General features: G+C 38.5%; 2 protein-coding genes across 4 annotated transcripts in view; one reads left to right on the top strand and one right to left on the bottom strand.

The window, feature by feature from the left end:
• mtor (mechanistic target of rapamycin kinase) overlaps window positions 1-26,705 on the top strand; it is a 70,781-nt gene that overhangs the window by 21,423 nt on the left and 22,653 nt on the right. For both annotated transcript variants that reach the window (XM_008318596.3, XM_008318595.3), the window contains exons 27-34: window positions 360-522; window positions 1,621-1,766; window positions 17,230-17,305; window positions 18,789-18,928; window positions 21,967-22,067; window positions 22,666-22,781; window positions 25,298-25,375; window positions 25,853-25,960. In XM_008318596.3, coding sequence (XP_008316818.1) covers window positions 360-522; window positions 1,621-1,766; window positions 17,230-17,305; window positions 18,789-18,928; window positions 21,967-22,067; window positions 22,666-22,781; window positions 25,298-25,375; window positions 25,853-25,960 — 928 coding nt within the window. The remainder of the gene's footprint in view (window positions 1-359; window positions 523-1,620; window positions 1,767-17,229; window positions 17,306-18,788; window positions 18,929-21,966; window positions 22,068-22,665; window positions 22,782-25,297; window positions 25,376-25,852; window positions 25,961-26,705) is intronic.
• angptl7 (angiopoietin-like 7) lies at window positions 1,779-10,711 on the bottom strand. 2 transcript variants are annotated; one of them, XM_008318594.3, is made up of 5 exons: window positions 7,179-10,707; window positions 5,957-6,057; window positions 5,665-5,859; window positions 5,302-5,497; window positions 1,779-5,205 (listed from the first exon to the last, which is right to left on the bottom strand). In XM_008318594.3, exons 1-5 carry the CDS (start codon window positions 7,537-7,539, stop codon window positions 5,036-5,038), a joined length of 1,023 nt encoding a protein of 340 aa, XP_008316816.1. In that variant the 5' UTR covers window positions 7,540-10,707; the 3' UTR covers window positions 1,779-5,035. The 2 variants fall into 2 exon arrangements, with proteins under 2 accessions (XP_008316816.1, XP_024914947.1); XM_025059179.1 differs by having other exon boundaries at window positions 1,779-5,497; window positions 7,179-10,711.

The following is a 26,705-nucleotide window of genomic DNA, read 5'->3' as shown; positions in this document are numbered from 1 at the left end:
ACTGTAGCTGATGCTCACATTCTTTACACTGCTTTGCATCACTGAGAGTCCATCAAGGGTTAATATTGTACTTCTTCTTGATTGAATGGAGGGAAAACAGTGAAAAATGAACTATGTTCCTTTCAGATGCTAATTATGAAGCTGATGATTTTCAGTTCTACAAAACTGAATTATTCATTTCTTAGTCATGGATGTGTTTTTAAATGTATAACAGACAGTTGTAAAAAAACAATAATTGCTCTATGATCAAAGTTAATGAATAACATAGTATTAAATTAATCTGAATTCTGCCAAAAAGCTGTCCTTACCCTTGGAGTTCATTGTTTTCATGTGTGAAATGATTCCTCTCCTGCCCACAGGGACCTTTTCAACGCTGCCTTCCTGTCTTGTTGGTCTGAACTGAGCGAGGACCAACAGGACGAGCTAATCCGCAGCATCGAGTTAGCGTTGACATCCCAGGATATCGCTGAGGTCACACAGACTCTGCTTAACCTCGCGGAGTTCATGGAACACAGTGACAAGGTGAACAGTAACCTGCAGCAGCTGAGGGTTTGAAGTTGAAGATATTCAGAGTTTCTTTAAATTCAAGATTTTAGGATTAGTTGGAGCCTTTAAAGCTCCAGTAAAATACTCCACCCCATTATGAATCAACCAAGCTTGAACATTATTAGTCATACAGTTTTTTTATTGTGTAATTTGTCATTGTTTTTGTAATCATTGTGCTTTTTATAACAACCACTCGATCCTTCAGTAACGTAATACCCAAACCCAGTGAATGATCGTGACATAAATTACATGATGTTGAAATAATATTTTGAACGAGGGCCGCACTTTCTTCTTAATGTCTCTTCAGCTGGCCCTAGCATTCAGTCCTCATCTGTTTTGATGTTGTTGTGGCTCGACCCACTTTACTTCTCCAACTCTGTTGTCATCAACATCTTCAGACTTAGTGGTGCATGAAATCACTGTGTTTGGACTCTAGGCATCTGCAAAACCAGATTTTGACAGGACTTTGTCTGGGACTGTACTGTACATGTAAACACTTGCATGGTTGTGTTGTGAATTTAATTAGTATGAACAGGTTAAAACAGTCTGTGTGTGATTTTCTTATATGTTTTTAGACTTGTGTTTTCACAAAACCTACATTTTACATTACCTTGCACTTTACTGGCTACATCAGTAATTAAATATAAAGCACCAGGCTACTTTGTTGCACAGTAGTTAGTAGACAAATGTATAGTTCACACAGACCTCACTGTTTAACCACACATGTTGAGCTGATAAGTGTAGATGTCATTAAGTTCAGGCAGAGACAGAGTCAGAGTGGGGTCATAATGATAGATTTCAACAGGGAACCCCTACTGTGAAGCTCATGTAGAATTATATAAGATCTGCCTTTTCATGTAAATGGAAAGAAGAGCATGTAGAGTTTTTACTGCACCTTCTTTATTTCAGTCAGTCAAAATGACAGATGTAAAAACAGTTAGGAAGGCATTAACAGAATACGGTCTATTAAATAAGCAAACCTTGCTAAGGGCTGGTAAAAGCAGCACAGGAGTCACAGACAGCATCCATTTGGCAGTGGAATCTACTTTACCCCATTTGTTTTCCTTTTCTCAGGGCCCCCTGCCTCTCAGAGATGATAATGGTATTGTGCTGCTGGGTGAACGTGCAGCCAAGTGTCGTGCCTACGCCAAGGCTCTGCATTACAAAGAGCTGGAGTTTCAGAAAGGCCCTTCTCCTCTCATCCTGGAGTCTCTTATCAGGTAGGAGGTCTGTGAAGTGAGAATGAGTGAGAACCACAGCCTTTATAAATTATGAACAGCTGAACTCAGGCATTTCTTTTTCACAGAATTCTGAACCAGAAATGCCTTTTTGCTTTACATAATCCAAGTAATAAGAAAGCGTCATATACTTTTTGCACGGAACATTTCACAAACACATGTAGACAATTAACATGTTTGTCTACAGACTGCCTAATTTAGAGTCTATACAAATCAAGTAGTCATTAGTTAAGGCCTAATTAGGACATCTGGCTCATCTAAGAGTAGTATTTGTAAGTGATATCTACTTATTTCATTAAAGTTTTGCAGCTAAAGACAAACCAAATTAATCCCTGACTGGGTCAATTCTTAAAAATATACAAAGGAATAATACTACACATGATATTCTCTTGTCCCATAATCCCCTGATATGTTCTGTCATTTTTTCCGTCCCCGTTTTGCTCCTTTTTTTCGATGTCTTTGGCATGGTATAGAGAAATCTGTTTTCCAGCCATCTAATTGGACACTTGCCTCCTTTTCATCTGTGAGTGTCTGGACTTGTGTTTCTCTGGGGCCTGTTTTCAATTTCTCAGGAGCCTTGATGATGATGAATGATGGGAGCCGGCACTCTGGTGTTTTCAATATCCCCATCTGGTTCTCACCTCTCCAGGATTTCCCATAAAAAAACTAGAGGCTGTGTGCAAAAACACCCACTTTGTAACTCAGCTTTTCTGAGTCGTGGCTATACTAGGAAAAAAATGTATCTGCTGATATCTGACGTACAATTTTGATGATGAGAAATGCTTATCATTCTAAGTTCAGGATCTATAGCTCGGACTAAAATGTTGCTCTTATCTTTTGGTTGAATAACATTAATCCTCTTGAAGACACCTGTTATGTGAATTTTAGAGGGAACATCTGAAACACTTTGTGCTTATTGTTAAGAAATGTAAATCGTCAGACCTCCACTGCAGAGGACATTTTAACTCAGTAGTAAAGAACATCTCTATACCAAGAGCTAACACTGTCAACCTCAGTGCAGAGCACCATATATTCTATAGAGCTGTACATCCCCACATTAAACAACTGCAATTGTAAAAACTTAACACCATGATACTTTATACTCGTGCGTCACATGGGCTTCTGTGACATATGAAGGGTTAATTTAAGACATATCACTACAGCTAAAGCTGCTCATACAGTTTCACTTCTTCTCTTCTGAGTGTTAATGGCAGCAGACATCTTATAAGAGCACTACTGGCTCTGCTTTTTACAGATTTACATTATCACCCAGATGTGTAGCTGCATTTGCAAAAGGAAGGCAGAGCAAGTGAAGGAAACTTCGCTGTCGTACACGTGTGGGCTCTTCTAAACAGACTGATCTCATTTTGATATATTGACATGTTAATTTAGCAAAAATAAAAACCTGTTAACATGTACTATGTAAAAATGTAGGTAAGAGTTTATTTCATGTACTCGGACACTACACTTCTAATGTGATATTCTGATGTGCATCTCAGGTTTAGTTCAGTTCATGAACAATATAGTTGATCAGATATGACGTCACATCTTGTGACCTCAAAAACTATAAACATTTCACAGTTCAGTCTGGGACCTCCAGATATAATCATTGCAGTTAATGCACTTTATTCAAGCTAAGATTTAAATCTGTTTTTCCTACATTTTTGTAATTAAACCAAAGAAATGAAATGACAATAAAATGCATTTTCACAGTATGGGAAAGATAATCCCCACAGCTCTGCGCCCCCCACTTTGGGAACCACTGGGATACTTTTCCATACTTTTTTAATCAGTCACACATTCACTGTAGAAGCACACGCTCTACAGTGAGAGAGGAGTGAAACTCTGTACTGAAAATCTGTTAACTGCAAAGCAAACACTTTTAAGATATTGTTTACAGTATATCACTTTAAGTTGAGGACATTCTGGATTTTTTAAAATTAAAGCAGTCTTGAAAAGACTTTGAACAGCGTAAAACTCGAAATTAAAATGCATACTGCACAGTATACGTGTATATGCAAAATAAATATTTATTTAAACAAGTTTAGGTGACTGTAATTAGTAGAGAATGCCACTGCAGAAAAGAAGAAATTGCTTCTAACAAAACTTTCTACGTCTAAAAATACAATGAGTCATTTGTCTCTGTCTAAATACCTGTGCAAATGCTCTTTATTCTTCTTTGGTGATGTCTTCTAAAGCTCAGGGATAAATGTTGTGCTTTAATTAGATGCTGTCACTGATCGACTGCTTACTTTAAAGAATAGGAAAAGGATCTGACAAAGGCTTCTTCAGAGCCTGTGGGGTCACTGCTTCTGTCCATGAGCATTGAATCCTCTAAGGAATTCTTTGGGTTGAAGGCAAAAGGCTGCAATTGTTGTCAAAGCAGTAAACCTGGAGGCATTTAACTCCATGTCAGAATGGTCTTGCGTGTGTGGTCCTCATTCCTGCATTTGACTTAGGTGTCCAGATTTCTATGGCCAGGATGTCTGAAGATGACCTATGAGTCAAAAGTCAGTGGCTCAAGGCAAACATGTGGCTGTCGTTGGACACAAATGGACACAATACCAAGCTTTGCTGTTGGACTCCCACTGGGTTTATATAGTGTTAGCCAGTTAAGAAAACACTAGCTGGAGACACATACATGGTTCTTTTAAAAAATATTTTTATTTTTTTGACAAAAACATAATTACAGAGCTGTACACATTTTACAAAGTACTTTTTCATTGCTTATGGATAAAGGTTTCCATCAAATGTTGTGAAGTCATTACAACACTTTAGCTTTTTGTTTCCATCCTTTCAACTCACACAGATTTAAAAAAAATCATTAGTTTCAAAGAGTTTAAAAGGTACAAGCCTTAAAACTAGTCTGGATTGATTCTTCTTCTGCTTCAATACACATTTTGTGTTTAGCATTCAATTCATTCTAGTGCTTTCAAGACAAACAAGATAAGGTATCAAAAATTCTAGTTACCCTTACGGGACAGTGGTAAAGAGCATCTATCAAAGCTTTTAAAAAATAAAATATTTAACTGATAAATATACAAAAAATGAAGTACATTTTACAATCAAACAAGGAAAAAAGGCATTACACATTCATTTGACTGAAACATAATTATTATCATACCATCACAAACCTTTTCATTTTAATCCTTTCCCAGTCAATGGAAGGCTACAATTTGATTGACCAAGCATTAGTGAAATCTGTCAGCATCATGCCTGTGATCACAATCCAGAATACACAGTGAAAGCACTTATGGTTGAAAACCCACTGGTCGGACCTTCATCTCCACTTTCTTGAGGGAGTAGTTGGGCCCGTGCCAACCATACCAAGTGATCCCATCTGTGTTCCTTGTGTGCTCCCCGTAGCGGTAGAAAACCCCATTCAAGTTGGAGTCGGTGCAACAGTTGTACCAATAGCCACCTGGAATTGGTAAAAAATAATTAATTTTATTGTCTTCCACAACAGAAAATTCTATGCAGATGACTGTATTTTTTTCCCCTCTTTTATCTGTTTTACCTTTGCGCAGGGACGCACAATCGTCCACACATTTGTCGTTGTCCTTGTTGATTGTGCTGAAGTTGGTATTGTTGTGGTAGCGAAGGGAGTCACCGGCATTACCACTGTAGTTGGCGAGGAAGAGCTTATAGCTGTTGAGCTCGTTACTCACAGTGAAAAAACCATACTGGGCATAGCGGGTCTCTCCTTCCCAGTCCTGCATGGAAAATTCATATAGGTTAGATTATAAGTAGCATTTGAGCAACTGTAGAATAAATGTGGATCCCGTCATTATGATAACATTTAGTGATGAGTTTCGTAAAGCTAAGACACTATTCTCAGGTTTTGTTTAATGTTTTATTTTTTCGGCATAAGTTTTCTTACCTCCATCTCAATTCTCAGCACACTGGGTTGTCTAGTCAGTCGGAAGATGTGGTCGTTACCAAGCCAAAAGTCTCCACGGATTGAGCCAAATCCATTTTTGTACTGCTTCCAGTCACGTTTGAACGATGTTATGCCGATTTTGCGTCTTTGGATAAGAGTCCATCCGCCACCATTTGTCTCCATGTCACAGAAGACCTGAAATCAATGGTCAACATTTGTTTAAATACTTATGGAAAGGTCACAATAATTTGCCAGAACAAAACACAAGATCTACAATAGTTCATATACTTACATTCAAATCGGGTGTTCCCAAAAACTCATCTTTGGGTAGTTTGTACTCGCCAGAGATCTTGTAGTTCTTGGTGTAGAGTGATGCACAGTCATATGTGGCATCTAGGAGGAGAACAAGTTTTTTGTTAATGTGTGTTTTTGTTGATATTTGCCTATTTTTTGACAAGAGGTGAGTTCAGATTATTGCGAGCTTTCTAATTTAGTTGTGTTACAATATGTTAGTGCCATCGACTGTGGGACCACTGAGGAGCAATGAGCTCAATAGAAAGGCCTGTAATAAGGAAAAAAAGATGGAAAGCTTCCACATCCTCTAATCTTTGCATCCCTTCCTGTTCTGCTCTCCACTCTCCAATTTACTCAAGTTTTAATAAAGGTCCCTGTGTTCTATTTGCCAGTGACATATGCGGCTCTGTGAAACCACACAGTTGAGGTATTGAAAAAATAGACTATGTCATAGCTACTTAAAATTTCTGCTTCAGCCCTCTGCTGATTAGAGCCGTATAGAAGGTGCGAACCTTAGAGACACACAAATGACTTTCTGGTTCTGTTCTATTGCCTTTGACAGGCTGTCAAACTGTTTTAATAATGACTACTGTGCTCAGTACCACAATAACAACTCACAGCAGTTGTTCAGAATCCCAGGGAGAGCTGCAGACGTGGCTAATTATAGCTTTTAACAGCAAATGTAAATATGTAGCCTTGAGCCTGGTGAAATATTTGACATGTTTAGTTATTTTTAAACTTGAAAGTGACAGAAGTGATCTTTTTATTTGTTGTGTATCAGACCACTTTTTTCTACTTTGAAGTTAATTTTAAAATGTGACATTGGAGATTACCAACTTAATATTAATACTTAATAAGTAATATTTTGCAATAATTGTTAATCAATTGCCAAATAACTAAAACAGAAACTTCAAAGTCCACTCCTAATGTATAAAATGTTTGTCTTTGTGTGGACGCAGCTTAGCAGCACAATAGAGAAAGATACAGGTCAAAAATGCACCACAGTAACAGATGAAGCAGTTTGAGCATCTGCTAACACTTTGAACTCATTCTCAAAAGCTTTTCTGTTAAGGTTAACTGTTTTCATTCAAATTTAGTAAGGAAAAAGTTCATCTCTATTCCTTATTTCATTTATCCATATTTCTTTTATTAAATAACACCAACAAGCTGTCCGTGTGCATCATTTTATCCTTTGCTATTTACAAAGCAGTAACACTCACCTGAAGAGGTCTGAGTTGCAGATTGCAGGGTTTGCAGCTGCATGATCTCCACACGGTTGTTAATCTCTGAGTATTTGCTCTCTGCCTCGGTAACCCGCGCTTCCTGCTGTCGGTTCTGTTTGTCCAGCTCCATTATTTGTCTCACAACATTGAACAAATCTCCCTCCTGCTTGCGACTCAGCTCCTCCAGGAGGCTGGTCAGGTTGGCCACCTGAACCTTGAGCGAGCGCACCTCATCGCAGCACTGAGCTTTGGAGGGCTTTGAAGGTGCTAGTCTTTTCCTGGGACTCTGGGCCCACGTCTCTGCTAACAGTAGAAGTGTTAACCCGAAAGCCACTGTGATCAAGTTGACTTTTGCCATATTTACGTACAAGTGATCAAGATTTCAGATATAGCGATCAAAACTGCTCTATCCCCGGTTGGAGGTCCTGGTTGGGAATATCAAACAGATGAGCTTTGGCTGATCAGTTCAGTTGGAGCTCTTCATTGACTAACAGCTCACCCAGGCTCTGTCGTATCTCCTCAGTGAAGCCGCCTCTGCCTGAGCATCTTAAATATTTTGCATGTGGGTCCACCCCCTCGCTGCTGCTGCTGCTGCTGCATACCACTTGCCGTCCTGACCCTCTCCAACCTTAGGGGTGGAGGACGTTTCTCATCCCTCCTCCCCTGAAGCCACCTCTGCCTCTCCCCTCATTTTACTTTCCCTCATTCCATGGATGGTCTGCCCACGTTTCTGCTCCCCTTTGTGGGGTGATTAAGTATTTCTGGGTAGTAATGATGCTGTACAATTTCCTGAAAGAGTGACATAAGGAGCTGAGGAAGTTAAACAGAGGCGACTTTCTGAACTTGTTAAACTCATTTTTGTTGTTGTTTAAAGACCATTAACCATGTCTTTGCATGTTATTTAATTATGTAAAAAGTATTGCACTGATGGTTGTTTGATTTTTTTTTTTTTCCTAAACTTTAATCATCTGTTAATGACAGACTGTTTTGAATCCTGGGGTTTGACCATTTCCTCTGTTAATTTGCTCTTTACATGCCAGGAGTTTTGTAAAGTCACTAAGTACCTGTGATGGTAGGTTAAGTGCTCTTTTGGTGCTGCTTCTTTTTTTGGCAGACGTCTAAGCAGACATGTTCCCTCCTGAGCTTTTCAAGCTTCAGATTTCAAAAAAGGTGTTGATACAAGATGAAAGCTAAAAACTTCAGGATAAAGTCTGAGCAGAAATTGCACTAGGTGGAAAGAATTTGTTCAGGAGAAAGTCTGGAGCTGCTGGCTTCACGTGTAAAGGCCTTACACTCACCATTTTCTCATGCGTAAATGGTTTATTGTTACCAAAGAACCACAAAGCATTAAAAATGAATTGATTTTCTTGTGACTTGTGACTAAAAAGCAGATGGAATTAGCAATTGTTACAACACAGACATTTTCATACAATGTTACAGCCATAAAAATGTGATATCTGACAACTGTGAAGCAAGTGGGAGACATTCTGTGTCAGAAAATCTGTGGATTTTTTATTTCACCTCTTCTCCTTGGAGAAGCTCTGCCAAGGTAGACCAATTTTCTTAGAGAATAGCCTGCAGTGGTTATGAGGTTTGGTGAGTGTTATCACAAAATGCCAAGGGCATCGTCAAGCTCCTTCATGAATTACTGTTATGGTTGACACAAATAAACTGCAGAACAGATAAAACAGCTGTGGCGAAATGCAGAGGTTTTCTTTCAGAAGCAGAGAGACGCTAACCCTTAGTAACATGACTGAATCAGAACATTCCTATCAGCCTTTATTTAAACTTTATAGCTTTTCCTCTTGCACTCTGTGGACAGGAAGGAACTGTCTGAAAAAGACAGAGAATGTCAGTCAGCTGGTCAGTCAATCAAAAATGTTGACAGTGCACAGCAAATTGCTGATGATTTATTCAACCGCTTCAGTGAAAACTCAAAACCTTTGAATCAGACCAAATTGATCAACTCTTTATTAGGCATTGAAGAACAGCTATTGAACTCAGATATTGTCAAGATATGTTGCAAGTGTACAAATCTGCAGGAATAAGTGCTGCAGTCAGTAACTTTAAGTAAGGCCAGGTTTGCCAGTTTTACATTTATGTAACGTCTAGAAGCGTGTGGCTGGGGGTCAGAGGAGGATCACTGTTGAAAATGTGCAGGAAAAACAAAACCTGACACTTTTTCCCCTCTTCTACTGTTATCTTATATAACATTGAGCTACCAGCTAAGCGTTGCCTGGCCTTTAGTGTCATTACTGCTGAAAGTCTGCCAAGTGTCCCTTACTCCAAAATAAATAAATAAATAAAATGCACAAGTAAAGTGTTAAGAGTTTTCCATCACTACATTGTTATGAGGTTTGTAGCGGAAAAAAAAAATCTCACTTCCCACAGAATATGATACCGTTTTAATGAGGTCTGTTGTTGGTTTAGTGTTTTTCAGTTTTGCATATTATTCCCTGGAAGGTGCTAAGTCACCACTCAGCTATTTGCTCATTGCGTCGTCTTTTGACCGTTTACACGTGTTTTGAGTTTTCTGTATATGTTTGATTTGTTAGTGTCATATGGTCACAATAAACCATTTTGTGGTCTGTAAAAACACAATTGGAAGATATTAGTAGGTCTTTCATGTTTGATCAGCTGCAAGACCCTAACTGTCTGACAAATTAAAAAGTCCTGCTCAACGAGACCTTTAGCTCTGTGTACTGAATTGGTTAAAACATCAAGAAAAGCCTGTTGCCCCTTTTTAAGGGCAAAACTTTGAAACGTTGAACCTAAGACCAATCTTTATATATTCTTTTGGAGCTTTTTTGATCATCAGCTAATGCATAATGTGTTTTTGTTAATACTCACGTCTTGCTCTTCCCTTATTTTTCTGAAAAGTCCTATGTATGTTATATTTAGAATTTTCAGGCGTTTCTGTTCTTTAAAAATATTTAACGATGTGTTTTATGACTGACCTCCCAGTAAATCTTGAAGTCACTGATGTACGTCAGTCACCTTTGGAAAAAGTTAGATAATTTACCCTCCCTGCTTTCTCTCATTGTCTTAAGCACTCTCTGAGTCACATCTCACTCTGCTGCAATGCATCCCAGCGGCACCACTTTTCCTCTGGCCCTGGATTCTGTCATCTAGTGCTAGCAGAGGAAAGTCCAGCTGGACACCGTTTCACATGTTAGCTTACACGCTGTGTTTTCCTTAGTAACTAATGCGTTCCTCTAACCATGTCGCAGGGTTTGTATTGTGAATTATATATATACCTATATTTGTATATTTATATATATATATAGCTCTTCTTTTAAATTCATTTAAATTAAACGTAAATTGCTCATGTAGTAGCCCAAATAGTTTTTGTTGACTATAGTCTGTCGTCCTTGCTGTGCTGCTCCATTAGTCAGAGTGACTACATTTTCTATCTTTTATTCCAGCAAACTGATTTAACCAGTGTTTTAGTCGAATTGGCCCCATAGCGGACTTTTGTGTCCTGAAATACACTGAAAAAAACGTTTGATTTCAACAGTGACCGTGGTGTCCATGATTACAGGAAATACAGAAAAAGCCAGTGAATCTGTGTGTAAATGATTACAGGAAATACAGAACATCACAGAAAAAGCCAGTGAATCTGTGTGTATCCTAAAATTTCAAATGGCATATTTTGTTATATTATATAATCCATTAATGGAAAGTATCTGGTTTGATTTTCCATTCATAAATATGTAGTCTTCAGTATTTTGGGGTTGAAGATGAGGTACATCCAGGAGTGTTCTTGAATGTTTGTGGTTTGGGAGGTACAGGTATTCCTTCATTATTACTAGTAAAAACCAAAATAGGCTGTTGTGAAATATTGTATTTTATAAAATTAAGAGCTTAAATGAGATCACAAAACGCTTTAGGTGAGACTATAGGAAGTAAAAGGACGTGGCAAATCAGGAAACAAAACAAACATATTAGCATAACAGAAATAACATATTAGCATTACGCTTAGGCGTGAATCAACCATCTGCTCATTGTTTGTTTCTATTGCAGGAAAATTGTGGATGAACAAAGAAAATAAGAACATGTTTTTATCTAACATATAAACAATGTCAGGTCAGCATGAGGTCTAAATGCATTATATAAAGTGTTCTTTGTTCATAAAGCAGGAAAGGCAGCATTCCAATGAGGTGAGTTTCAGCCGCTAGAGACGCTTTGTTCTGTTGGCCTCTTGACCTGGAGGTGAGATACCCAGGAGAGGCATTCTGCAATGGTGTCAAGACTGGTAATAATGTGGTGTAAACATGGGCAGAATAGTTTCTCTGGCTGATGTATCTTTGGCTCCAAGACAGGTTTAACTCACTCACAAATGTATCTGGCTAATGTATCTTTCTCCAAGCTCCAAGACAGGTTTAACTCACTCACAGAGAAAGAAATGTCTCTCGAAATGCATGTTGGTCGTGTTTTTGAAGTTAAAAAAAAACCAAAGTTACAATTTCCAATTTCGAGGACACACTGTGCTTGTTGGATGGGGTCAACTGTGCTGACCCTTCTTCCCTGTACAAATTGAGAGGAGGAAGGTGTCTGAAGTAACCGTTTCCTTAGGCTCCGTGTTTATCTAATGCACTGATTTTCTCATGACAAACTGAACAAGATCTGAATCCAATAATATCAACCTGCCGTCCATTACATCCATGAGGTTATGCCATATTTAAGGATTTATGTTCTGCTCAAGTATTTACAATTTAGAACTGTGGTCATCATTGTAGTCCGTGTTGACAGACACTGTTCATCTGTGGTATTTTTGCTACAGCATGACCTCAGTGAAGGATGGAGTGATGGTAATGTCTGAAATTGACTGTGTCTCTGGACTGCTCAGTGGCAGATAAAGCCAGTGTTACTCATATTTAGATGTTTGATTGCATGTGTTAATTATTTTTTGAGAACTGAAACTGAGCAGCACATGATTTGGCAGCATGGGTGAACGATGCATTACATTTTCAACAACTGCAGTGGTCGTACCGTGTTGCTCATCATCCGTGGTGTTTATCAAAAGCAATAAACTGGTGACAGTGTCATGGCTGGTCTGGCTAATGGAGAGCACCAGGAATTATGAACTGATTCAGATTTTGTTATTCATATCACTTATTACTAAGGAAATAAAATATTGCGCAAATGATTTTGAAAAAAAAAACAATGTGAAAAAAACAACAATTCTACAGCAGACATGAACATTTACTGCAATTAACAACTTTTTCTAAATTCATTTTTTAAAATAGCACTTTACCAAACAGTTGGCTTCCTTGTTTGTTTCTACTGTCCAGGTAAAAGTTTAAAAATTCAGTCCAAAGTTAAATTTCCTTTTACGTTGCTTTTGGTAAGCCTGGCCTCATCTCGGGTGAATCTGTTCGGAATGTTGTGAATTAGATGAGAGATCTTGTCAACAGATATTTGGCTCCACCCTCTGCTAATCTGTGGTTTGCTAAAGCAACAATAGAACTTCCAAGGTGCTCTCTGTTTGGATTTAGATGTTCTTTATTAGTACATGTTGATTGCATTTTGGCCACCCCACAAACAAATGGGAAATGTTGGAGCTGTATCAGACATAGCATATCATCTCATCTACGTGTATTTGTACAAACCTCGGAGTGAGGGCTTTGAAAGATGCAGGGCTGCGATGCTCCCAGCTATTCAGTTACTGCCTGAACCTGCCTCAGTGACGTGGAGTGATGCTGCCAACCTGACAGTGTTCTAATCATATTTGTCTACAACTGGAGATTATCTAGAATTGGTTCCTATCCAGAGAATAAAAACAAACTCTAACAGCACTGTAAGGTGTTATGTTACGTTGTCCATTTCAACAACCTTGTCCTAACATAGTGAGTAAAACCAGCAGTCAAAATGAGTGTTTCCTACGTTTTTAAAGAACTTTATTTTTGCCAAGAAAGTTTTACCACATTAAAGTAAAAAGACAGAAGGAAATCCAGCCCGGATTTTGAAATCCTCAGCTCACTTTGAAATGATGTTTAACATAAGGAAATGGAGTCAACAATTGGCAAGAAAAAATGGTCCAAAATCAGTAAGGATCAAGTGGAAAGCTTTCTAATTAGATTACATTAGGTCCAGTAGTTAGGTCAGGAATTTCAGTTTACCCTGCGTCGATAGACAATTTCCTCAGGGATCTTCTCCTTTTTTCTTACAAATTTCAAATGTTTTTTCGTAGGCATTTAGAGGTATATTATTCAAGTGAAGGAGATTTTCCCATTATCCTGCTAAGTTTCATTTGAGTTATTATTTTACCATTATTTTAGGCCACATAATGACATCTAACCCTTATCTTTAATTTACCTTTAATTCTAGGCCCCAGACAATTCTGATATTGTAATGCATTCATATTTTTTACACTAAAGTGAGATGTGGAAAGCAACTGGGAAAAACTATCATAATAAAAAAAGTCATTTTCATGAACGCAAATCAAGCTTAGTTTTTGAGACATGAAATATTATATCTTTGATTTAGTGTTTTGTTTACATTACAGATTCCCCTGACTGGTCTTATTTTCCTTAAAAATGGTATCAAGGACTTTCCCCTCATAGTGCCTGTGGTAGAAGAACCACATGTTAACCTCATTCAAGGTTCTAAATTGATCCTGAAGGGAATGGGATTCAGGACACAGTGCACACTGTCTAAATTTCAGAGCAAAATATCGTAAATCATGACATTGTTAGGATTCAAAGGGCTTAAGCCCAAGTACCTTTTACCGTCTTCCTAAAGCCTCACATTATTAAATAACAGGAACACTTCAGTGTGTGAGGAAATAGTTGGATACCAGCCCCAAGATGCTTTTTGCCTACTAAAATCTGAAGAAAAAGGCAACGTCAGACATCTCATCTGGATGTGTTTAGGCTGAGCTGACGGCCAGATTGCTTCAGTTGGGGGACAGTGGAATCTCCAAGGTCCTGAGGAGAGAAACCCTTATTCTGAATAGTCTCCTCAGATGAAACCACATCTGTGCTTGAGGGTCCTCCAATTCTTTGTTCATTTGATTTTTTTAAAAATCTGCTTATTTGACGGAAATTATACAAATATACAAAACATACCAAAGTAATTGTCAATTCTCAAAAACATCTTAAATTGGCACTTTTTCAAGCCCCAAGAGAGTCGGTGATCATTTACCGAAGTTACTTCAGTCACACTGTGTGGTTGGTTCCCTTCATCTTTGGTTTCCCCGTCATCTGTTTACACCAACCTACTTTGAAAAATTACCTTTTTGTCTCGCAGCACTGTAAGGATAATAATTGTTGACATTTGGGGTTGCTGTTCCTTCAGTTTAAAATTGATGGATGGAGGGCTGGATAAATGGAAAGGTAGATGGATGGATAGATGCAGGTGATGATATGATCTATGGTGTAACACCTTATATTAATAACATGTGGTTTTTAAAATTGCATATATTTTTTGTTTTATTAAAGTAATTGGCTTTTTTCACTAAGTCACAGTCCAACCATTCCTTTTGAAGATCATTATTGTGGTGGATATTCATTTTAAACTTTTTTTCCCCCCTTAACTCTATAATGGAACCTTTTATTTTGAATAATACTTTTTAATTTGTCAAATAATTCCTTTGATTTTCAAATCAGATCTTCAAGAAGTGGCTTCCATAGGGTTATGTAAGGAATAATGAAATAGACAAACACATTTTATACAAGATGTAAAAAAGATCCAAAACTCATTAAAACAACATGCAAAGATTTGCCAAGTCCTTGTTGACAAGAAAACAGTTGCACTATTCCTGATTTCAGAAATATTGAAGGTATCCTGATCTTGTGTTGTTGCAGTTTGGGCTTCCACTAATTAAATTACAAACTCAACAAGTTCCTTTTGGAAGGTTATTGGCAATCGACAGATTATCTTCTTTTCCAACTGTGTACAAGACAGCTCCCGTTTCAGGTATTTGTTATTTCACCTGTCATCACACTGATCTTCACTAACCTCAGCTTGACCACATGCTGTGCCGTTTCATCATGGTGTCTGAACTTTACCCTGTTCATATGGAGCCTGTGACACATTGTATGTTCATATGTTCTTCTTAGGCTCATTTGTAGAATCCTCAGAATCTCCGCTGCATAGGATTACTCTTAAAATGCTTCATTTTACAGATGAATGAGCCATGGTTGCAGTTGAGGAAATATAATAGACCTGTGGCTTAAATAAGTGCTTCCAGATGTTGTGTTCCTGGTATGGGTGAGTAACAGTGTACAACCAGCATTTGTGCTCTGACAGATAACGCATCACTGGTCAGACAGTCGTGACAAATGTCAATAGGTGTATTTATTCTTCTCAACAAACGTGTACTTTTATCGACAAAACCAGTCATTTCTCTGAAACAGGTTTTTCTGATTTATTGTGTTATGGAGGGAGAACTTCCATGTGATGGGTAATTTACTTCTCTTGGAGGAACATGGATGGCACAGGAACACACTTCTAACATAATACCAGGGAGCTGTGTGGCGATGCCTCATTGTTTCCGCTGGCACCGTTGCAGTGGTTTCAGTTTTCGTGGTTTTGCAAAGCTGCTAAAAGATCAGAACATTGTCTTTTCCCTGCTGATTCCTAATAATTCATCAGATACATCTTGGCTGAATAAAGTAACACAACCATTTTGTCAATGTCACAGTCCTAGAAATTCTGATTTGTTCCAAAAAATAATTACAAAAGCCTGGAATAGTTTTTGGTTTTTTTATTTGTCCCATGTTGATTTATTAGATGTAGGCTTTGTGAAACACAAAAATACTACAACAAAAGTCTTATTACCTGCGCAGGTTTTTGTCAAGAATACAGAAAATGTAGATTTTAATTTGTAGAATTATTAAGAGTCTACACTACAACAGAAACATCCTGCTGTACCATGACAAATGTCCTTATCACTTAAATACTCACAAACCCAAAGCAGCAGCACATTGACTTGGTAAATGGGGACGAGCATCAGATGGTGTAAAGAATACGTTAGATGTAGCTCAAAGGTCATTTGGAAGTTACCTTTCTGGTTAAAGGCCAGGCACCTTTAAAAGGGAAGCTGCAGCAAAGGGCACTGAAGGGGTCACTTTGACCACAGTGCTCTGACTGAAGCCTCATGATCTTGTGCAACTAAAGTCATTGTCTACATTTGTGACATTAGCTGTTCCTTACGTGACTTCAGATATTTTAACGGTGAATCAAAGCTGTCTGCCATTTTATTGTTCAGGTGAGAATTCTGTGGCTTTTGGAATTTGCATGTCAGATGCAATGGATACAATCTGCACAAATGTGAACCATATGACAGACCATGGGTGCAACGCCAAAAATCACATCCCCTTCAGTGTAAATGCAGCATCAGACACTGAGTCAGACCTACTGACAGGTTGGCCCTTGGGCCGTACCTTAGACCTCAGTGGCCTAGACCGTTAGTAGGTTAACACTGGAGTTTGCAAAAAAATGTTTTAATCAGATTATATTACGTTGTGGGAAGGAAACCTTATTGTTCCCATTGGCTGCATTAGCTGTACAAAGTATTCAGATTCCCACACATTTTGCATAATTTATGTAGATTTCAAGACAGATCACAGAGGTGATCAGGCTCCACTCCATCACCTATAACAACAAGGGGAATATTGGTTTTTACAAAGTCACTCCAAATCAGAACTAGACACTGATTTGTTTCAGACTCTTTTCTGTCACATTCCAGACTCTTATGTGCCGTATCCTGGTGTTAATTCAGTTACTCTTGATAAGTGTTTGGAACTCAGTCCCAGTTGACCCGTGGCTAGTTTAACTGATTGGACAGTTTGCTGTAGGACCAGTACGTAAATCTCCGAAAGATAATATTGTATGTCAAGGTTCATGCCAACAGCTGTGAGCACATTTGATGTTTCTGCCCAAAGAAATTTAAATTTGGATAAGGTCACAAAGTAAGAAAATGGCTTGATTCTCTTAATGGTGAAAAAACCAAACATTTCCCAACCAAACAGTCAAGTGTTGAAGGCATTCTTCTTCTTTTCTTTTTTTTTTATAAATGCTTGTTTCTGCTTTTGTTTTGCAGCATCAACAACAAACTCCAGCAACCTGAAGCAGCATCTGGTGTGCTAGAGTACGCCATGAAACATTTTGGGGAGTTGGTAAGTATCATGTCTTAATTTGTAACTGATTTAAAAAAAATCCTATTTCTAATTAAAACTAACAAATTAACCTTTTTTAAGCATTAAAACACTGTAAAAGAACACTTAAAAATGGCCCTGACTTGTGCTGCTTGTCAAACTTTATTTACAGTATTTAAAAGATATAACAACGACATAGTAATTATAATAAAAAATGTAATGTAAATGTAAACAATACAAATAATGTTTGCATTCAGTGATTCATTAGTTTTCCAGTGAATTCAATGTTCTTTTCAAACTTTTCAAATGAGGAAAAGATATTTGAGACACTCACCTCCAGAAGAGTCCATTGTAAACGTGCTGCACATTGAAAAACCATCTGCTCCTCTGTCTAGCAGTTGCAGAAAGGAAGCAGAAATGTGAACGTTTTCATCAGTCTGACAGGCTGTTTAGATTTTCTTAACGTTTTGAGCATGTATTATTTCTCCCTGCTTTGTATTTGCTTTAAAATGGTGGTGAAACATTAGTGCGAAAATGAACACCACCTCCTCACACAGTGATCCTTTTTAACGTTGCGTAGTTCCTTAGTGTGATTTGGGTGTTTTTCCATTGTGAAGTGAACAGATTTCCTGGAAATGCTAGACCAGTACAGTACATGGTGGACTAGCAGTGCCTATAAAAGAACAAGTAATGTGTGAAAATGGATTAGTTGTTCAGAAATCTCCTAAATGATATTCACTAAAAACGTTTATTGTCATGTATTATAATATTATTGTATTATTAGCAGTAAATAGTAGTGGTAGTAGTATTGGAAAAATAGCACTTGATATTGCAAGCACTTAAAATGCAAATGTTTTTTGAATAGAGAGAACATTGTTATACCAAGTAACTGTAACTTATCTTCGATGTTGTAACAAAATGACTATTAAGAAAAAGACCATTGTTGTCAGAAATACAGATCGAAGAGTTATATGACCGGTGTTCATGACGTATTTAATGACTGTGGTCAGTAGTGGAAAAAAACGTGTCCGTGTTTAGAGACGGCTTTAAACATTCCACACAGAATGGCTTTATTTGGTTTTATGAAAGCGGCGAGTTCTAGTTCCCGTTCAGCACCAAAGTGTTTTCCAGCCATTAGGACATTTATAGTAAATGTCTTTCCTTGTGTCTTTGTGAGCTGCATTCATGTCTCTGCGTAAAAAGCATGGGAAAAGTGAAAGGACTTAGTCAAGAACTTTCATTGTGCAGTTCCTGGAATGTTGTTTATGAGGTAACCGTTTGGAAACTGTACTGGGTAAGGATGAGGTTAAGAAAAGGTTGGAAGGAAATAAGAAAATATAAGCACAGTATAATGTGTGATATGTACCTTATAATGTACGTAGGATTGTCATCGCAACAGATGTGTTTGGGTTTAATGATAAAACATAGACAGAAAGATTTCTGCCACATCTGGGTAGATTTAATGGACCCACCTTCTTTCTCTGTTGTTGTTTTTTTCCACCAGGAAATCCAAGCCACGTGGTATGAGAAGCTACATGAGTGGGAGGATGCCCTGGTGGCATATGACAAGAAAATTGACATGAACAAAGAGGATCCAGAGCTCATCCTTGGCAGGATGCGCTGCTTGGAGGCACTGGGAGAATGGTACGTTGTTACTAATTAGCGTTGTGATTTCACCTGGCCTACAACTCATTCAAAACTACGTCTGTGATTCAGATTCCTAAGTTTTTCCCCAGTACGTAATGTTTTGAACATTCTCATATGAATTTGAGCCATTAAATGAGTGCACTAAGAGGACAATTGTTTATTCAGTTCTTTAGTTAGAAAAGAAATGTCTTCTGAAGTTGCCATCACTCTTGAATCCCCTAGGTTTTATTTGGTCATTGTGCTCATGCAGCTTTTCTCTAATGAGTTCTGTCACCAGGCCTTTGATGACAGGGCAGAAAGAATTCCTACTGTGGTGTGACTAATGTAATTTTACTCAGAAATACACAAATGAGTTTCCAACACCACCAAGAGGCACTGCCACTCAACTGAAATCTCACCACGGCCAAGGTTCAACTCCATGATGGCTGCTCGCTTACAAAGATCCTTTCTGTCAGGACACGTAATCACAGGATGTTACAGATATATAAGTATGAGAGTCGCCAACTCATTTCAAGCTCAACAGATGTTAATTTGCTTACGTAACCTTATACCTTGATCCTCTGGCTACAATTGTGAAATAAACAATGAATCCTTTGAAATAAATCAACACAAAGTTATTTCAGTTTTTCTGAAGTTTTGTGTTGAAATGGATTAGGGTCAAAGACTATTGCAGTACAGGTGTCCTGCGTGCAAAACCCAGTCAGCAAGTTTTTTAAAATACATCATTTGACAAATAGATGACTAAGTCTTGGTGTAGAAAATAGTGTTATATAAGGTATAAGTGTGCTAGCTGTGCTGAAACCACTGAGTTTCAAGTTTTAGTTTTATTTCTTTAAATCTGAAACTGTCGTCACAGCAGGCAGTATATCAACACAATTAAGGCATAATAAAAAAAAACATAAAGAAAATTCAACTGTCTCCAGTTACACAGCCAGCTGAACAGAAAGTGAGCAGAGCTTTTACACCAATTTAAAAACACTCCTGCGTCTCCTGCGTTCTAGTGAACAAAGTGTAACTGCTTAGCACTAGTTCCTTGTTTTAAAAGACAAATGAACACACGCAATTATTAATTATTAATTAATTATTAATAAGTTTCAAGAAAAAAAAGTGAATTGGTGTGGTGTAACTGCCTAATCTACCCCACTGCAGCTTGTATCGTAACAGAGTACATTTTCCAGTAAGCCTTTCTCCTGCTTTCGTCAATGATACTAAAATACCTCCAGATTGTTGACATCATTGAGAAACAACCCCATGAGGGCAATGGAACATTGAACTGCAGTCAGAAAACACAACACACATGCTGACTGGTGTGTAGGGTATCAGGTCATTGACCACCACGTACAAGTTTATGAATGATGTACCAGGCCTGACATTAGTATAGCTGTTGGTGCATCTTCAGTTAATTGTTATTTTGGCTGCGCTGTGAGAGCCTAAGGATTGGGCCGGACTCACACACACCTCTACAGTTTAGTAAGAATTACACCCTAACTACTGGAATGTAATTTCAAATATTCTGCTTTTTTTGGTTCATGGTTCTGGAACATTAGTTGCCATTAGGTTTGATTCAAGAGGCAGTTGTTTAGAGATGCTGGGAGTTAAACCCAGATCCAAAAGAGTCACATTCTGTTTGAGGAAGACAGGACAGTTTTAACAGTAGTTTCCACAGCAGAAATGTTGGCATGTCAAAACAGGAAATACACAGGTGAAATTGATAACAACTACATTCCATTTAGCTGAGCTGGTCCTGGGTTTCCTGATATGGTGCATGCTGTTACTGGAACAGCCAGTGGATAGAGGCCACTGTTAATGGAAATTGTTTCACTCTTGCTTTTCCTGCTGTGGCCAACAAAATATCCGCTGTGGAAACAGACTATTACAGTGTCACAGTTTTCATCAGCACATGGATTTTGTCCCGTTTGAACAAGTACAAGAAACCTACTGAGGGGGATGGATATGTCAGTCAAGCACAGTTGGTTATGCTTTCCCAAAGCCTTGAAAAGGTCTTTTTAGTTCCCAGTGAAAACACATGTGTGAATAGAATGTAAAGCCTAAAAATCATTTTTAATCATCAGTGCATCTATATTAACTCCTGTGTAAAATAAAATTCCAGCATTATGAACGGCTATGTGCTGAGTCATAAAAATAAGTCATGCCCTTCTCATCACATTTTTTTTTTTGTCTGCCACAGACACCTTACGCCCATTGTACTTGAGCCTTTGCACTCGGTGATTTGCTTTAGTGCGCTGTACCGTCGCCAGGCAGCTGGAGAATGGCTCCATTCCGCTGAGCTCCATCCAAACCTGCCTCTCACTTTTCTGTCTGCTCCTCCCTCTCTGTCTTTTCTCCTTCTCTCTAGCATTCTTCATGTAGAACACATGCTGTGGGTTTGATATCTTGGACAATGCAACTCTGATTTTCTTAGTAATGAGGAATTAGTCCTGGTTTGAGTCTCATGACTCCACTGGAACGTTCATCTGTTTGCTGTGATACTTGATAATGTAAGAATGTGCTGTGATGAAACAGTGAAGTTGTTAACATTCAGGAACCAACAGAGAACCAAATGTGTAGCTCAACAGTCTCATCTAAAGTCACATTCTTTATTGTTTTAATTCTTATCAATAGCAGTTAATTGGTACATTTCAGCAATTATTTTTAATTGTAGTTGATACATATATATAAATATGGCCTTAACCAGTTTCTAAAAATAATTTATGGGGCAATCTGGTCATCAATCCTTGAGGCTTTTGTCATCCTTAAAAAAAGAACTGTTTTGTGTGCGCATCTATATTAACAGACAATTGTTTTTAGATCGGTGGACTGAATGTCTCACCTGGAAAATAATGTAAATTCAATCATATCTTACATTTTCATGTTTTTGCTTTAAACCAGCAAAGCCCTAATCCAACCTTGTGTTATCTTTTTTTTCTAATATAAAATATATTTTACACATTATATATTTACACACCTGTATATATACAACACTTATTCATTTGACAAACCTACATTTATTTATTGTGTGTTTGAATGTTTCACAGGGGCCAGTTGCACCAGCAGTGTTGTGAGGAGTGGACACTGGTAAGCGAAGAAACCCAGGCCAAGATGGCCCGCATGGCCGCCGCTGCAGCCTGGGGTCTGGGTAAGCACTCGTGTTCTTTATATTAAATGTGAACTCACGCTTAACAGTAATTGAGCACAGTAATGAACAGTAAAGCAACAGATGTTGTAACACAAAAAGGTAGTTGTTCAAAAAAAGGACCCCAACTAAATCTTTAGCATGGATCGTTTAGATTATCAGCTGTGCCATTAAATGCTGAGGTGGAATCAAACCAAGCGTAAATGAAAACAGTAACAGCTTTTGCCAAGTCTCGCTCACATAACAGAATGTGAACAGTATCCAGTCATAACATTGACATATCATAATGTGCAATGGAGGAGAAAAGTAGGGACCGCACTGCAGAAGCAACCTCTGAGGACTGCAGTCTGCGGCTTCAACTATTGGAAGTAATGGCAAACCCAGAGATGACACCCAGCCAGCAGACCTGTCAGTCTATACATTATGAACACAATGCTCAGGTGCAGTGTCTGCTCTGAAATATATGAAGTGAACATTGTACAGCAGGTTTTTAAACCTCTGTCTGCACTGGGTTTTACAATAGTCGTCAAGACAATCGAGTCTACATTGCTGATAATAACCCTATCTCCCTTCTTCTTTACCTGTCTGTCTATTTGTCTAGGCCACTGGGACAGTATGGAGGAGTACACGTGCATGATCCCAAGAGACACTCACGATGGAGCTTTCTATAGAGCAGTGCTGGCCCTGCATCAGGATCTTTACTCATTGGCCCAACAGGTGGGTTGTATCTATTTCTGTCAAGTTTTGTACTGAACATTTTTCAAGGGCCTGCAGTCAGCAGCATTTTCGTCTCAGCTGTAGACTGCCTTTCCAAATACTTAGTCTGTGATTAACAGTTTAGATCCAACTCGCATGTAATAACACAAACAGTGATGGTTCTAGGTGTTGTAATCCAACTTTTTTCATGGACAGTGAAGGCATCTTTGGACAGCGAGTTATCCATTTAAAGCCATTCACAAAAAAGAAAAATCCCTTTCGGCTTGTCTTTTCATCAGGGGTTGGGTACTGTAGATGGAAGCAAACCCGGAACCAATGACCCACTGTAGCCACAGTAATAGTCAGTCATTCATGACAGAATTATTCTTTTCATTTTCACTCACATTAATGGTCTTTCCTTTCTGTCAGTGAGGTCTGTTGGAGGTCAGGTCGGTGTTTCCCTCTGCTGACTAAGGTCAGGAATCATAGATGAGCTCACGCACCCTGAAAGTACATTTATTTAAACTGGATGGCCACATGTTGAACAAACACAGCACCAAGCCCAGTAAACACCTGCTCCTCCAATTTCCTGGGGCTTATTCACCAAGTGCCTTTTTCACCACAAAGCCCTGGAGATGTGCTCTGCGTGCCCTCTGGATCCCCCACCACGGCCCGCGTCCTTTCACTAATTTGTAGATTGGATCCACGTGTGGCCTGTAGGACTGTGCATCTGCTGAATATGGAAAGCAGACTTTCGATTCTTGCTGACAATGAGGCCGCTCATAATGAATGCAGAGAAATGAAAAGCACATGTGGCGAGGGCAAGCTTTAAATGTCAGTGTGAGCTTAGTCAGGTTTTTCCGGATGTGGTTGGTAATCATCGAACGTGCATCTCCTCATTCTATTGGGCCATTTCCATCTTTGTGACCCCGACAGGGAGTCATTTGCACGGGAAGTCCTGATGTGCCTCTGTTGAGAAAGGTCTAACGTATTTTAGACTAGATTTTTCTTTTGATTTGAAGTAACAACACTCTTTAGACTGTGCAACAATCCGAAGGCTGTCTGTTGCCCTAGCTTCATAATTTCCTTTCTTGCCTGTAGCTGCTGCATGCTTTGACCCCAACTAGTCATGCAGACGCCTCGATACAGCAATATAAAGTAAAGCAACACTTTTCCACTCAGACCTATCGAAGATAAAAACCTTTATGTAAGAGAATGGGACATTGTTTATGCTGTCGAAAGCCAGACACTACATTTATCAGGAGTCGTCTGGGCGGCACATTTCTGATGAGGCCCCTGCACAGTAATTCAGGAGTAAACAGCACCATAACTGAGTGGAGGCTGTAAAGAAGTAGCCTTGTTGTCACCTTTTCCTAACCCCTCCTCCTGTTGTGCATGTCTGGAGAGGTGTTTTGGCACGCCATCCCTCCCCACCTAAAGAAAAAAAATAATTGGTGGGAGTGGGCCTGAAACAGCTGTGTGTCCTGGCCTTCCTCAATTATTCTGCCTCAGTTTACCCTCCCACAAATAACAGTTTGTTAAAACATTGGCTGTCGAAACCCAGCTAATCAGCAGACTTTCAACAACAATAGCCGTGTCCTTGTTTTTCTCCTTTGCAAAACTGGATCAGGTTTTTTGCTCCTATAGTCATTTTTTTCCACACCTCAGGGTTGACAACAGTCTTTGGACGAGTCCTGTATCCACGAACTTAGTGCAGCTAAGAAAACATCAGGGACCTGAAATTTTACAAATGAGTTTAGCTTCAAATAGAAAAAAACCACCCAAAATAATGAGGAAGTAGGAAACAAAGATCTGCTGTGCGTCAGTGTGCTGTTAAACGTGCTTGAACTTTATTCAAATGTTTTAGAATTTACATCATGTTCTGCCAAAAACATTGACCAACAGTCCCCAATTCTACCTCCACCCCCACCTTTTTAAGGATTTTAACCCTCTGAATGGAAATAAAGTTTTGAGTGATTTCTCTAGATGCATGTGAATCCACATCCACATCCGTGGTTATATAACTGCCACACGGTTACGTTTAACTTTTCATTTATTCCTACTTACAAACCTCAGCACTTGGCACTGCATCAAAGTGCTTTGGACAGCCAGATCTAGGGCCTAGACGTAGTGATGAGCGGATTTCGGTAGTAGACAAGTAGCAAACAATAACAGGCGTCTGTTGCTTTGTACAAAGTGTTTTTGCTGCCTGGGTTGAGTTCCCATTTAACTTGTTCTTATGCAAAGATATTTTAGTGACGCTACGTCATGGTGCACTCCGGGGCATTGTGTCCTTAAATCATTGAAAAAATATGGTGTTCCTGTTCTTTGGTTTTACTAATGAGCTACAGCAGCATGAGGTTGTCATGGTTTAACCCACATGCAAATGCTAAGCATGTACAATGGAAATCAGGCTCTACTTCACCATGTCACTAAAAGCATTTTATGTCTCCCAGTGCAGAAAACACATTTCGTTGACATGATTATATTAGCATTTAAACCTTTGTTTTTCTCTTCATGTGTGTGTGTGTGTATAGTGTATTGACAAAGCAAGAGACCTACTGGATGCCGAGCTGACTGCCATGGCTGGAGAAAGCTACAGTCGAGCGTACGGGGTGAGTCTTCTTCTCACATATTCAACCACTATTTCCTGTTAACTGTCAGTTTGTTTCTCATTTTATTTAATTAATATTTATACAGCTGTTTATTTTTGTTAAAGTGAAGGCTCTCTTTTAAGCAAAATTTTGAGTTATATTCGAAACCCTAACCCTTGCATATTTTCTTGACCTTTCCTGTATTCATAAGTCCATTATTTAGATACTCGCGAGGGAAACACATACATCTACTGTTATTTTGTAGAGTATTTTTTAGCCATCAACTGAGGAACTCTCTTTCAAAGACCAAGTGCTACTTTATTAGGAAATATAATATAAAAACAATATAATGTAAAAACATTCTTAATATCAAAATGTATATGTTTAGGAGCACTCTAATGTTAATATATAAAAAATACAACTGGTCGATACATTCAAAATATATATCTCAACACTGGAATATTATGTGAATCTAAATGTGCACCCCCGTGTTCCCAGGCCATGGTATCTTGCCAGATGCTGTCAGAGCTGGAGGAGGTAATCCAGTACAAGCTGGTTCCAGAAAGGAGGGACATCATCAGGGAAACATGGTGGGAGAGGCTTCAGGTTTGTGTTTCATTTGATATACTGTAGTATGTACATACACACGCCCACGAACACTCACGTGTGCAACTATGTTATTTGATGTAAAGCAGATGTTGGAAAGGCTACTGTTACTAATGGGAAACATTACAAACCAAACACCACATGTACAGCCTAGAAACAAATACAAATATCTATGTGTCGCTTCCATTTAAAGTGTTTACCCCTTTATTACTTTTTTTTTCCCCAAGGAGTCGGTCAGGTTTTATCAAGACCATCAGTGGATATAAAATATTTTGGTTATTTTTTGGTTGGTTTGATGATTCACTGCTGCTGATTTGTTGATGTTGAACTGATAGTACCTCCTGCAGTTGTGTGTTATAGCCTTTAGCAGCCATTAATCTGTGGTGTTGAACTCATGACAACAAAACACATTACAGCTCATTTTAATGCATAAAATTGTATTCTTAAGTCACAGAAAAATGACTATCAGGCATCTGTAATTCTCACCGTATAAAATCTTTAAAATCTCTGTTTTTATTTTAGTTCAGCAGCTGGTAGCTCTCTGAGATCCACTAGATATATTACTGCCACCAAGAAATGTCCCAACCACCAGGAAAGAAAAGAAGAAAATTACAGAGAGATGGTCACAGCCGATGATCACATTACAATATTGGCTGACTGAAAAGGACAAAGAGAATGATTTTGGGATTCTATTAATTCTTTGGGAGATTTTTATTTTCTGTCAGATTGTGAATATTAACAGCAT

Source organism: Cynoglossus semilaevis, chromosome 10 (genome assembly GCF_000523025.1).
Source record: "Cynoglossus semilaevis isolate Cse_v1.0 chromosome 10, Cse_v1.0, whole genome shotgun sequence".
Lineage (NCBI taxonomy): Eukaryota > Metazoa > Chordata > Actinopteri > Pleuronectiformes > Cynoglossidae > Cynoglossus > Cynoglossus semilaevis.
The sequence above is the reverse complement of the archived record's forward strand: the minus strand, read 5'-3'. Positions and strand labels throughout refer to the sequence as shown.

What these genes read in the sequence shown, in the direction of transcription:
- angptl7 (XM_025059179.1), bottom strand. Translation starts at nt 7,539, where the DNA reads ATGGCAAAAGTCAACTTGATCACAGTGGCTTTCGGGTTAACACTTCTA. An exon ending in TGCAACTCAGACCTCTTCAG is followed by an intron (nt 6,058 to 7,178) that starts GTGAGTGTTACT and finishes TTCTCCTCCTAG; the next exon opens with ATGCCACATATGACTGTGCA. An exon ending in TGGGAACACCCGATTTGAAT is followed by an intron (nt 5,860 to 5,956) that starts GTAAGTATATGA and finishes CATTGATTTCAG; the next exon opens with GTCTTCTGTGACATGGAGAC.